Source organism: Scleropages formosus, chromosome 8 (assembly GCF_900964775.1).
Source record: "Scleropages formosus chromosome 8, fSclFor1.1, whole genome shotgun sequence".
Classification (NCBI taxonomy): Eukaryota; Metazoa; Chordata; class Actinopteri; order Osteoglossiformes; family Osteoglossidae; genus Scleropages; species Scleropages formosus.
In genome coordinates this window covers 13,257,189-13,270,608 of record NC_041813.1, presented here as the reverse complement: position 1 = coordinate 13,270,608, position 13,420 = coordinate 13,257,189, and the positions used below count along the sequence as shown (strand labels likewise).

The following is a 13,420-nucleotide window of genomic DNA, read 5'->3' as shown; positions in this document are numbered from 1 at the left end:
CCATTTCATTTAATTTCAACTAATTAGCTGTTAAACACTTTTGGCTAAAGCTGCTTATAGCATTTGGTGTATTTATATAGTTGTACATATTTGTGAACAATTAAAAGAAAGTTCCTTGACCAATGGAACTACATCAGTAACAGTGAATGAGACTTTAACTGGCAATTTTCAAGTCAAAACAACATTGCCATAAATTGCTATGCTACCTACTGCTTAACTTTTAGTATTTGCTATATTGTTTGCAGTCTTGTAGTGTACTGCACCTCTTTCAATTTTTAAGCCCAGATTATTGTCGGCAAATTATTATTAATATTAGGGATGATTGGTTAAGATAAATAAAGTGTTCAGTGCACCTTGTGTGTCTCTAATGTTGTCCGTAATTACAGGACCTTATGACTGCTGCTGATGAATGTGAATGTTTTAGTTTGTCCAGAAGGGAGCAAATGAGGCCTCATTTTTAAAATGGTATTCACCAACTGAGCTGAACTTTCTAACTTAAGTTGGAAATAAAGCTGCGGTAAAGGCTTAACCATGGCTTAACCCTGAGGCACCCCTAAGTGGCTGCTCATGCTTCTGATCATCCCCCAAGCCCACCTGAGACATCACCCTGGTGAAGATGGTCTTCTCAGCCTTCAGCATGCTCAAACATATAAGGAAAAAACGCTCAGTCCCCCTGAGATGTGTAAAGATGCTCTTGGAGAACAAACGGTGCCATGCTATACATTTATGATTTACAGTGCCTTGCAAAATTATTCAAGCCCTTTCATACACACACAGGCTGAAACTGCTTGTTCATCACAACCCTGCTCAGGACCGGACCCTAACCCAGCAACACAGGGGGCCAGGCTGGAGGGGGAGGGGACACACCCAGAACGAGACACCAGTCTGTTGCAAGGCACCTCAAGCAGGACCCAAACCCCAGACCCACCAGAGAGCAGGACCTGGCCAAGCCTGCTGTGCCACCGCGCCCCGACAGCGCCTTTCACGTTAGCTCCATTTTCTGGATTTCAAAAGATAAATACATATTCTTCCAATAAGTGTTGTAACAGTTTATGTTCAAAACCAAAGTAAATAATTTGTCAAAATATTAAAAAAAAAAAAAAAAAAAAAAGACATTAAACAGGAAAACTACTGCTTGCATAAGCATTTAAGCCCCACATGCTAATATTCAGTAGAGCCCCCTTGTGCCACAAAAACAGCCTTAAGTCTTTTAGTGTAAATGTAAACCAGCTTCGCACACTGCTCAGGAGTGATTTTGTCCCATTCTTCATTGCAGATTTTCTGCAGATTATTCAGGCTGGCTGGATGGCACTTCTCGACTGAAGTGCCACAGATTCTCAATGTGGTTCAGGTCAGGACTTTGAGCAGGTCACTATAGGACTTATTTTATTGTTCTGAGCTACTCCAGTATTGTCTTGGCCTTGTGCTTGGGATTGCTGTATTGCTGGAAGGTGAATCTTTTCCCAAGCCTCAGTTTCTGAGCCAACTGAAACAAGTTCTCTTCCACTATTTCCATGTATTTAAGTCTGTCAATTCTTCCATTAATCTTAACAAGATTCCCAGTCCCTGCAGATGAAAGCACCCCATATTATATAGCTTCCAGCACCATACTTCACTGCAGGGATGGTGTTTTTTGAGGCATGAGCAGTGTTAGGTTTGCGCCAAACATAGCGCTTTGAATTCTGACTGAAAAGCTCTATCTTTGTTTCATCTGATTGCAACACCTTTTCCCAAATCCTAGCTGGGTCCCTCTCATGCACTGTGGGGAACTCCAGGCAAACTTTAAGAATATTCTTGAGAAATGGCTTCTTTCTTGCCACCCTCCCAGACAGGCCAGTCTTACAGAGAGTTCTTGAAATTGTGGACTCTTGCACATATACCCCAGTTTCAGCAACAGCTGTAGCTGGTATCTTTGTCTATTCCCTTACCAGTTTACGTCTTGCATGGACACTAAGTTTTGGATGGCCTTCTTTACACAGCAAGTGGGTGGTTTGATAAACTTTCCACTTCCTGGTGATGGATCCAGTAGGGAAATCCAAGCACTTAGGCATTTTTATACCCTTTTCCTGACATGTATTTGCATTGCTTTATCTTTTACTTTTGTGGTATGCCCTTCAGTCTTCCTTTTTTTTTTTTTTTTTTTTGGTGGGTTCACAAGCTGGTTAAAGACCCCTACACAGAGTGATTTTTATATCCAGAAAATGTGACCTTCACTTTAATTTCTCACTAGTAGAAACTAATTATTCAATTAAGTCCAAATAAGAGCCAAATGTGTCTTATATGGGAACAATTTCCCACTTTAAGGTTTTGGAGCACAGGTGGTTAAACAGGAAAGCAGCACATTTCACACACACACACACACACATTCTCAGAACCGCTTGTCCCATACAGGGTCACGGGGGAACCGGAGCCTACCCGGCAACACAGGGCGTAAGGCCGGAGGGGGAAGGGGACACACCCAGGACGGGACGCCAGTCCGCCGCAAGGCACCCCAAGCGGGATTCGAACCCCAGACCCACTGGAGAGCAGGACTGTGGTCCAACCCACTGCGCCACCGCACCCCCTGCAGCACATTTCAGATTTACATTTTACTTTTAATCTGATGATAAATAACATTTTGTTTTTTTAAACAGATTTAGCTTGAAGTAGATTTCAATAAAAATAGTGATTACAACATTTGTATGTGTCTTTTTAAATCCAGAAAATTGTGCTAACTTTCAAGGAGTTTTAATATTTTTGTAGGGCATTGTATCCCGCTGTAGATGTCAATAAGTCACACGTGAGTTAAAACAAGCATGGATAAAAAAGCACACTTTTCCTGCAAGGAAGACACTTAATATGTTGATAAAAAAGCTAACAAAAATGCTACAGTTTAACAAGGTGGGAATAACAAATTAAGCAATTTTCCAGTCCAACAGGAAGAGAAAAAACACGAAAAGCAGCAGAGGTGCATGTGGGGCTTCAAAATGACCTATTGCTACTTGGACATCTGAGGACAGCAGCAAGTAGAAAGTGTCCTCCCTAGAGTAGTGTGTGCTTGGGACTTGAACTGGCAGTGTTCAAGTCAAAACAGCATTGCCCTTAATTGCTACGGTACCTACGTGTGAAAGAGAGTTATTTGAAAATTTAAAAATACAAAGGAAGCCAAAGCTGAACTAATAAGCAACTGTATGCAGAAGTTTGTGTCCTTGCTCAACACAGCGGTACAGTGATTCTCAGTGTGGCACAAGACTGGGCACAGAGACCAGCAGGAATCACAGTACGACTGTACATGCTTGCGACAAAAACCATTCTTATTATATGTGATGTGTAATGAAAATAGTACCGCTAAATTTATCGATTACAGGAGCAAATCTGATTTTGGAACAACCACAAATATAGATGAAATGGCTTTTGAGTATAATTCTGTGATAAAATTTGCTTTAATTCTGCAGCTCCACCAAAAACTAAACTTATTCAAACTATGGGTGGGGGTGCGGTGGCGCAGTGGGTTGGACTGCAGTCCTGCTCTCCGGTGGGTCTGGGGTTCAAGTCCCGCTTGGGGTGCCTTGCGACGGACTGGCGTCCCGTCCTGGGTGTGTCCCCTCCCCCTCCGGCCTTACGCCCTGTGTTGCCGGGTAGGCTCCGGTTCCCCGTGACCCCGTAAGGGACAAGCGGTTCTGAAGATGTGTGTGTGTGTGTATTCAAACTATGAGAAACTCGCCGTGGTTCAACAAATCAACTCATGTTATAAAGTTAGAATGTTGTAAATTAGAGCATAAATTGAGTTTAACTGAACATTTATCATGTAGCCTGTTCCAACTGTCTAAAATTATATACAAAAGCACTTTTTAATGCTAGATCCGAATACGACGCAAAGTTAATTGATGAAAATCGGAACAACCCTCGTTTTTTTGTTTCATACCATAGTTTATTTAACTGGTAAGCACAAGGATAACCAATGTATTTCTGCATCCATTACTAAAGATGAATTTATGTTGGTTTTCAATGATAAATGAGAGAATATCCAGGCATCCATCATCCCCTCTACTCCAGTTCAGGGCAACGTAAGCGGTTCTGTCGATGATATTAAATGCTGTCCGCACCGTTTCAGTAGCTTTGACGTAAAAACTGTAGTGGAAATTATTGTGGTAATTCATTCCATGAAAAGTACTACCTGCCCTTTAGGCTCAATCCCCGCTAAATTACTTAAAGCTGCAGTTTCCGTAGTTTCTTGTGGGACTAATTATCAATATTGTGAATATGTCGTTACTTAATAGCTGTGTCCGGAATGCTTTTGAAGTCGCCGTTATTGCACCCCTACTAATGAAATCAGATCTGGATTGTAATAACCCAAGTAATTATCTACTTCTCTCTAATCTACCATTTTTATCCAAAATTTTTTTTTTGTTTTTTTTTTTCAGAACCGCTTGTCCCATATGGGGTTGCAGGGAACCGGAGCCTACCTGGTAACACAGGGCGTAAGGCCGGAGGGGGAGGGGACACACCCAGGACGGGACGCCAGTCCATCGCAAGGCACCCCAAGCGGGACTCGAACCCCAGACCCACCGGAGAGCAAGACTGAGGTCCAACCCACTGCGCCACTGCACCCCTTTCCTATCCAAAATTTTAGCTTCCCAAATTGTAAAGTATCTTAGTCATCATAATCTAATTGAAAAATTTCAGTCCGGTTTCCACACTGGTCACAGCACTGAAACGGCGCTCACATGTTGTTAATGATATTCTCTTCTGATGTTGGTCATATCTATTGTTATGTTACTGGACTTGAGTGCTAGATGTCTGGTTGGATACTCTCACTAATAGCTGTTATGTTGCTGGACCAGGGTGTTGTGTTTGATACTGCTGACCACAGTATCCTACTGAGAAGACTTCAGAACCTGGTTGAACCAAGGGGTACTGTTCATATTTAGCTAACCGTAAACAATTTGTACTGAAATCTGATGACTGCAGCCCCTCCTAATCTATGCTTCAATCTGGTGTGCCTCAGGGCTCTGTGTTGGGTCCATTATTGTTCTCACTCTATATGCTACCATTGGGTGATATTATTAGCAAATATAATATAAGTTTTCACTCATATGCCGATGACACACATCTACATGTTTCGCTTAAGCATGATGACCATCACATGTGGTGTCTTTAGCTAATTGTTTCAACAATATAAAATTATGGATGAGTAAAAATTTTTTATCGCCGAATGCCAGTAAAACTGAAGTACTTGTGGTGGGTGGTGATGCCCTCCCTCTGTATTAAACTATCTAATTTCTTTAAGGTATAAAATAATAATTTCTGAAAGGGTGCAGTGGCGCAGTGGGTTGGACCACAGTCCTGCTGTCCGGTGGGTCTGGGGTTCAAGTCCCGCTTGGGGTACCTTGCGACGGGCTGGCGTCCCGTCCTGGGTGTGTCCCCTCCCCCTCCGGCCTTACGCCCTGTGTTGCCGGGTAGGCTCCGTGACCCCATATGGGACAAGCGGCTCTGAAGATGTTTAATAATTTCTTCTTGTTGAGCATTGTTTCCCTCCAAGAATACTTGGGGAGGCTGGCCAGCCGTTACGCAAGCACCCCATGCTGACTGAAGCTGATGACCAACTGCCAGAGGTTTTTTTCCTCCCTTTACTTACAGTTGGGAGTTTTTTGTTCCTACCCAGTAGGCATACTTATAGCTTTAATAAACACATTGATAATGTGTTACACCAGTCTGTAGTAAACAGTTATTTGTTTCTTTGCCCCTTTGCCTTTGTTCAGTGCTCTGTGTCACAGTGTGAGAACAGTGCTCTATACAAATAAACTGAATTTACTTGAATTATACATCGGTCTACTCTTTAAATAAAGAAACACACACTGCCCCAATATGAATGTGTGAGTCTAGTCTTAGATATCCCCAGAATGAGATCTTAAACATCTGTCATCCATGCATTATCATTCATTATTAATAACTGCTTGTTCAATACAGATAGCAGTATCACGGTAGTCCAGAGCATATCCTGGAAGCACATGTTCACACTGTACTGAGATTCTTCATGTTACAGGCTCCTTCAAAAATACTTCTAGAACAATTACAAAATGACTAATTAGGATTTACCTGATGCCTTTGTTTAAAGTGACTCAAAATGCTAGAAAGACCACACTAAATTCCCTACAATGACTCATCTATCATCATCATCAGCACAGCAACATAACACAAGTATGCATACGCACGCACACACACACTACAGGGAATTTAGAGCTATCAGTTCAGTTGAAACATGTCTTTGAACTATAGGAGGAAAGTGCAGCACTCACAGGGAGAACATAAATTCCATGTAAACTGAACCAGATTCAAACCTACACTACATGAACTGCAAGGCACTTGCACCACCTGCTGGACCTACTATGCGACACATGATGCTGTAACAGCAAACTGTCGAAAGGTAAAAAAATGCTGTATTCTTATTTACCAAGGACAATATCAGTTTAAATGTGTAAATCAAACATACTACCAGAAAACATTCCTCCTCTTTAAGCCCAAAGTACAAAATCTTGTAAGGAGAGCTAGAAGAATAAAATTAAATTCCTCCTGTAAATAATGGGGTATCTAAGGGCAGAAATCAGAGTCTTTTGCCTCCACACTGATATATTAATGTTACCACAAGCGCGAAGTGCTGTATTTTCTACACTACAGTATAGTGCATTACGCCCTCTGAGGCATCCTCTGAGATGTACAATGCTTTGGAGAAAAACATCTGCTAAATGAATAAATGCAAATGTTGGGGATGAAAAAAATTAACACTGAGTAAATAGCACGCATCCAGTATGTACTCCACCTCGCTCTCTGTGCTCCAAGGACAGGCTCTTGATCATTACAATCCAGGACTGGACAAGAATTTATTGATAAGCATGAAAAATGTTCTGGAAGAAGGATGCTCAAAGTCACGCACTCTTCAGTTTTTACATATTACAACAGACAAATATGTGCCCATCAAAACAACTTCCAACAACAACAAAAACGATGTCACAGATGGAAGCAGAAAAAAGTAGAGCACCTTTGTTAATAATTATGGCCTATACTGAACATGGCATTCCGTGACACCAGATTGTCACACCAGTTACAAAAAAGTGTGTAATAGTCCTTCTGCAGGGTTATTTTGACCAGCAGCTCATTCTCATAGACAGCTGAGATGGGTATCACTTGCTTACCAATATGAGTGTTTGGTGAGCACATTACTGCCAGTCAGAGAAGACACTTCCAGCACAAAGAAAAAACCCTAGACTGATACAGTTATGACAGTAGGATTGAAGCTCCATAGGGTGTTTCTCTTTAGTATTCAATCTTTGTGACAAGCACAGTAACCAGTGCTGACATACATGGAGCCAGAACATAGCAACAGTGGTGACTACCAAAGTTGGTTTCATCACAGACTTCAGAGGGTTGGCAGAGCAGCATGTGATGGCTGCAAGACCAGTTTGAAGGCAGTGGCAAGCAGTGGTGAGGAGCACTCACCTAGCAGTGTAGAGTTGCTGTTCCGGGTGACAGGCTTGGGCGGAGGGGCAGGTGGCTGCTTGACAGGCTGGGGGGTTGGGCCGGCGACAGAAGTGGTGGTGGAAGTGGGCAAGAGGGGCAAGGCCATGCTGGTGGGCACCGCAGAGCTGGCACCATGTGTGCCCATAGCCCGGGCGGGTTTAGCAGCAGCACCTAAACCTGAGGACGTGGATGAGGAGGACGAGGAAGAGTACGTCTGCACTGAGACAGTGGTGCAGCTGCTGATGGGCGTCCGTGCTGGCAGATCACTGCCTGGCTCAGAGGTGCAGCTCACAAGCCATTTTGGGGGAAGAATAGGCTGCTTTGGGGGCAGTGGCTCCCTCAGTGTGTCTCGTGGGGCCTCAGGTTCCAAGGGACCATGGTTGCCATTGGTCTCTGGAGCACAGAACAACATTAAATTACATGTATAATATACAGTTTAAATCTTGAAGGGTGCAGGAAAATGGAAACACACACAGTGCTCAGCTACCTCTCCCTGTTACAGAATAAGAAGCTTAGCTGGAGCAGACCCTTAGAGAGAACCAGGGTTCTTGCTTCCAGCTCTAGCTCTACAGGTGGAAGGGAGGGGAGCAGGCGGCTCACCTCGACAGGCCCGCCCCTCCTCGGCGGACGAGTGCCTTGGCAAGACAGGTTTCCAGTCTGATTCGGAGGTAGGCCGGCTCCTGTGTCCGTCCTCTGATGGCGCCTTCTGCAGAATTGCCTTCTTCTCAACATCTGGTTGTGGTCGGCCCATCCGGCGTCCCTCATCTGCTAGCCAGAGCGGGCCAGCCTTGCGTTCTGCATCCACTAGGGGCCAGCCACGTCTGCCCTCCTCTTGACAAGACCCGCGGGGTCCAGGGCCTGTTCTCCGCTCCTCAGCCTGGGGTAGCCAGGTTGAATTCACTCTGTAGTCCAGTTCAGAGGGGGGGCGGCCCTGCTCCAGGCCTGTGCCCACAGTCCCACCCCCACCACCAGCAGGCACTGTGTGGCCATTCTTCAAGTAGGGCAGCTTGGACATGTGAACGTCATCTCTTTCTGCAACACATAGGCATATGATGATTTACGCAGAAGCAACATGAGTTAATTAATACTTTCCCATCAACACAGGAGCATGTCTCCTTCACAAGTGTGAGCACGCCAAAGCTTTGGCACCACATTCAAAATAATCTGAAGGACATTCATTCTTTTATAAAGAATCAGGTCTATGTAAAGGCACCAGATAGAGTGGAGCCCAAAGTGGTAGCACAACCAGGGTGATGACTGCTGTTAATGCCAAGTAACAGTAAAACACAGTGCACTGCAGACTGAGTCATCTCCAAGCACTGCTAACACCTGTAAATTCCAGTAACAATGTTTTTGGGAGTGTCACTTGGTTACAGTAATATTACTGTGTAAGAGGTGGGCCTGCAGAGTGAACCACTGTGACCAGTCATGCTGTAACAAATGGTCCAGGGAGAACAGCAGCTGTCCCTTTAACAAATTTCATCTGTGGTTTTCTGCTGCAGGGTGGCACTTACTCTGCATTTGTGGACTGAAGGCAGACATTTCATTTTCAGAAAAGTAATTCTATTTCAGCCCTTATCGGTATTTAGAATGCTGAAATCTTCCACTATCTATGGCAATACCTGGATGACTTCCAAAACATATCATGACATGATGCAGCTCCAGTTTCTTTGCCATAATCACTGGAAAATAAGATGTGTTCTCTGTGATACTATATACGCAGAGAATTAGAATATTATGATATATGTGTCATCTTAGTACTCTTAGATACTAGCAGTTTGTTACACACTGGCAGTTTTGGCAGTTTCAGAGATTAAAGGCATGATTCAGGGTATGGTGAAGGTCAGAGATTGGGTCCTCATTCGCAGAGAGCACTAACCATTTTCCAGGACCTCCTTCAGAACTCCCTTCTCAATCAGCTCCTGCCGAGACCTCCTCATCGACATCTTTCTTTCCAGAACTGTAAGGTGCAGAGCATTTTCAGATATGTCATCTTATTTCATTAACACAGCCATTCTTCCCTCAAGTGTCACCACACATTGATAGGGCCCTTAACTGCCCTTGTGGCCCATAAAAAATTTGGAGCACATATGATCTGCTCAAGAGATACAGGAAGTCTATGACAGGTCAAGTTTATTTGCTTAAATTAATAAGTTATATTGAAAATACTTCACTGAAGAATTATTACCCAGAACAACCAAATATAAAATCACACAGCCACAACAGTTGATTTTAAAATAATTTTACTACCTTAACCTGCAATTTTTACACAGGGTGAGTTCTTGACGAATACATAGAGCACCCACTGAGAAAATACGATAGCAGTGAGATGTAGCAGACAAGATGCTGGGAATAGATTGTGACTGAAATGTGAAATGCCAGCTATACACACACACATTTTCTGAACCGCTTGTCCCATACGGGGTCGCAGGGAACCGGAGCCTAACCCGACAACACAGGGCGTAAGGCTGGAGGGGGAGGGGACACACCCAGGATGGGACGCCAGTCCATCGCAAGGCACCCCAAGCGGGATTCGAACCCCAGACCCACCAGAGAGCAGGACCCGGTCCAACCCACTGCGCCACCGTGCCCCCATGCCAGCTACACATTTTCGGTAATAAAATTAAATCATCTTAGGACATATGTGCCAAGGTATTTAATGCAGAGTACTTCAAAACATCAATGTGAGAGTTATCATTAAGCAAAAGATCAGTATATAACAGACACCCTGTATTTTGCAGATTATATCAGAGTTGAAGTATACAGAGCAATGATGCTGAAGGCTATTATATATCTGATAAATGACCAAGCTGAAATATACAGGATATTGCTCTGATGTGCGTGACAATGGCCACACATTGTACCGCCAGCATAACCAGCCAAAGAAATGTAGCAAAACATCCTCTTTCTGGAAGAAACAGGAGACATAGGAAGCACGGAGTGTGAGATATCACAACTAAGCAGGGGAAAAAAATAACCACCTTCTGAAGTTTCCTTAAACTTCTCGCTGCTTTTCTTCTTCCTCCACTTCCAGGGCTTGAAAAACTTGCCCAAACTGGAGAACTTCCCCTTGCGCTTGGTTGGCGGAGTGCTGTCCCCAGAATTGCCCCCCTCGCTCCCCGTCGTGCTGAGCTGGTGGTCGACTTCATCATCTGACAAAAGAGGCAGAAAAGAAACAGAGGCTGAGAACAACAATTCAGTGAACTGAATTGTAGGACCTTGAAGACAACAGTGTTTTACAGAACCAGTGTGTCCTACATACTGGGGAAGACAATTTCCACAGGATGACATGCTGATCACACCTTGTGCACTTTAGCTTCACGTTACACTTATATACTGCCAAGTTCTAGTGCGGCACAAATGGCATCATGAAGAAAAACTAGTAAACTGGCCATGTAACTGACCTATATTAGATGTATCTGCCTGCTAATGATCCCAGGTTGAGTGAAAAGTACCAACCTGCCTCCAGAGAACTGCCATGCAGAAATTGCAGAGCGATGATGGTTGAGCACTGTACACATGTCAAACAGTTGAGGAACCACTGACAGCACAGAAATTCCCACGTTTATTTAAAATGTGTTTCAACAGTGCCAAAACCATAAATAATATTGCGCTCATGGCTGATGACCTAATGCTACAATATCATGCTGGCGGCATGCAAACTTCTGCAGTGCCTTGCAGCCCTGGGAAAATAAGACGTGGAGCTGAATTTGTGGAGGTAAACAAATTGCCGTCACCACAACAAACATTCAATGTACTTTAAAGGACATATCACACTACACCAGGTTTTAGAAACAAATGTCAGATTCTCCCATTTGCCCATCAGTCTTTACCTCATCCTTTTCATGCATGCAATCTACACACACATACGCATGTGCACTCAAAGAACAGAAATTTATATTGTATCACTGTTTCCAGGTATACATTTACATTTATTCATTTAGCCGATGCTTTTCTCCTAAGCTACATCTTCTTCTCTTCTTTTTCTTGGCTTGATTTTGTGAACAAAGATTAGAAGGGATAGGATCCATGTGTGCTGCAGGCACGCTGGTGACTGATGAGGCCAATGCGAGACAGGGAGAGTCTGCCACAGTGGCTGCATGGGAGGGATTGGTTTTTGATTGGTGCTGAGGAAGTAGGGTTTTTCTGCTTTCTTTTTTTCTCCTCCATGCTGGTGCTGCGGTTTATCTTGAACTGTACAGTGGCCTGCCAGACTGTCTACCAGCACAAGTCTTTGCTAGGGGCCTGGAATGCCCACTGATGGTGATCTGTACCACAGTACGTGAGGGACTTTTTCAGAGTATCCTTGTATCGCTTCTGTGGTACCCCGTGGTCGTGAGAGCCTGTGGACAATTCACCATAGAGTAGGATCTTAGGCAGGCAATGGTCATCCATCCTGGAAACATGCCCTGCCCAGCACAGCTGTATCCTGAGGAGCATGGCCTCTATGCAAGTGCACTCTGCTCCTTGAAGGACTTCGGTGTTGGTGACATAATCCATCCAATGTATGTTGAGTCTGGCATGGAGACAGCGTTGATGAAAGCACTCAAGAAGTCGCAATTAGCGACGGTAGATGACCCAAGACTCAGTGCCGTACAACAGGGTGGTCAGAACGATGGCTTTGTACACCTTGAGATTCATGTCGGCTTTCAGGTTTTTGGAGTTCCAGAAAAGCCCTGTTGGCTTTGGCCAGTCTGTTGTCCACCTCTTTGTCAATTTTTGTATCAGAGGATATCACACACCCTACAGAGCAGAACTGTAGAGCTGATTTTAGCTCTGTCTGCCCGAATGAAGATGCTGGAGGGCTTATACTCTTCTTTGGGTGTGGGTTGATGGCAGACTTCTGTCTTTTTGAGGCTGACCTCCAGGCTGAAGAGCTGGGCAGCCTCTGCCAAGCAGGATGATATGCCCTGCAAGGCTGATTCAGTGTGAATTTCAACTTCACATGCATTTAAGCAGTTTTAATTACGCTCCATTGCGAGGACTGTCTTGGACACAAACACACGCACAAGAAATAATACTTACCCGGGGCAATAATTGCGTAGGAGGGATCACAGACCTGCCCATCAAAATAGGATGTCCTGGTGACCATGCTGCACCCAAAAAAGGTCCACTTCTGTGGCAATGGGGCAAGTTGACATGTAGTGGCTTGTTAACATGAGTTCAGCAGATCTGTCAACAGCTACAGAGGAGCCACCCCAGGCACCCTTCAGGGAAATGTGCTTTGACTACACTTCAAACTAGCCATCATGTCCCTGCATGAACTCATTTACAGTCCCAAAAAGTTCATGCAGCATTCTTGCTGTAGAAAGTTTTCCCTTGCTGAAAGTACAATGAATGTTTGCACAATGGGCAGCAAAAACTCTGCCCACAAACATCTTCTGCAGCTCTCAGTGAGACAAGGAAAAACAAACCAAAATTAAGAATGACATCCACGAAAAAACTGAAACTATGAATCTCCTGAGATCGTGTCACCACCCATTGATGACAATCAAACAAACTGTGAAACAGCACTAAGTCACAAGCGTCGACCTGAAGGAAGAGAGAACTAGCTTTGGGAATACTGCCGACCTGAGCTCCACCCACAGAAGATGCAGCCATAGAAACAGACAGCCATGGAGAACCTGCCCAGAGCAATATGTCAGGTCCCAGACCTATAGAGCGCTGTGGGAAAGTGAGGAGCATGTGGGCAGAGCAGTCCTAAAGCCCAATAGGAAGCTCACTCTAAAAGCAGATTTTCTAGCCCAGGCCCCACAGCGACTTTCGGTAGGTCTTCCCTCTAACACAGCACTGATCAGTCCAATCCCCTATGCCCGGGGAACAGGATCCAAGCATGGAGCATAGCAAGCCTAACAGTGTACCAGTGCTCCACCACTGAGCCCAAGCAGTACATCGAGTGTAGTACTGAGTAGGAAACAGCAAC

At 44.4% G+C, this 13,420-nt stretch overlaps 1 protein-coding gene across 9 annotated transcripts in view; it reads right to left on the bottom strand.

Moving 5' to 3' along the window:
* Window positions 1-13,420, bottom strand: part of phactr4b (phosphatase and actin regulator 4b) — an 81,530-nt gene that overhangs the window by 8,793 nt on the left and 59,317 nt on the right. For all 9 annotated transcript variants that reach the window (XM_018754753.1, XM_018754757.1, XM_018754761.1 and 6 more), the window contains 4 exons: window positions 10,479-10,649; window positions 9,377-9,457; window positions 8,098-8,529; window positions 7,477-7,890 (listed from right to left, as the gene is read on the bottom strand). In XM_018754753.1, coding sequence (XP_018610269.1) covers window positions 7,477-7,890; window positions 8,098-8,529; window positions 9,377-9,457; window positions 10,479-10,649 — 1,098 coding nt within the window. The remainder of the gene's footprint in view (window positions 1-7,476; window positions 7,891-8,097; window positions 8,530-9,376; window positions 9,458-10,478; window positions 10,650-13,420) is intronic.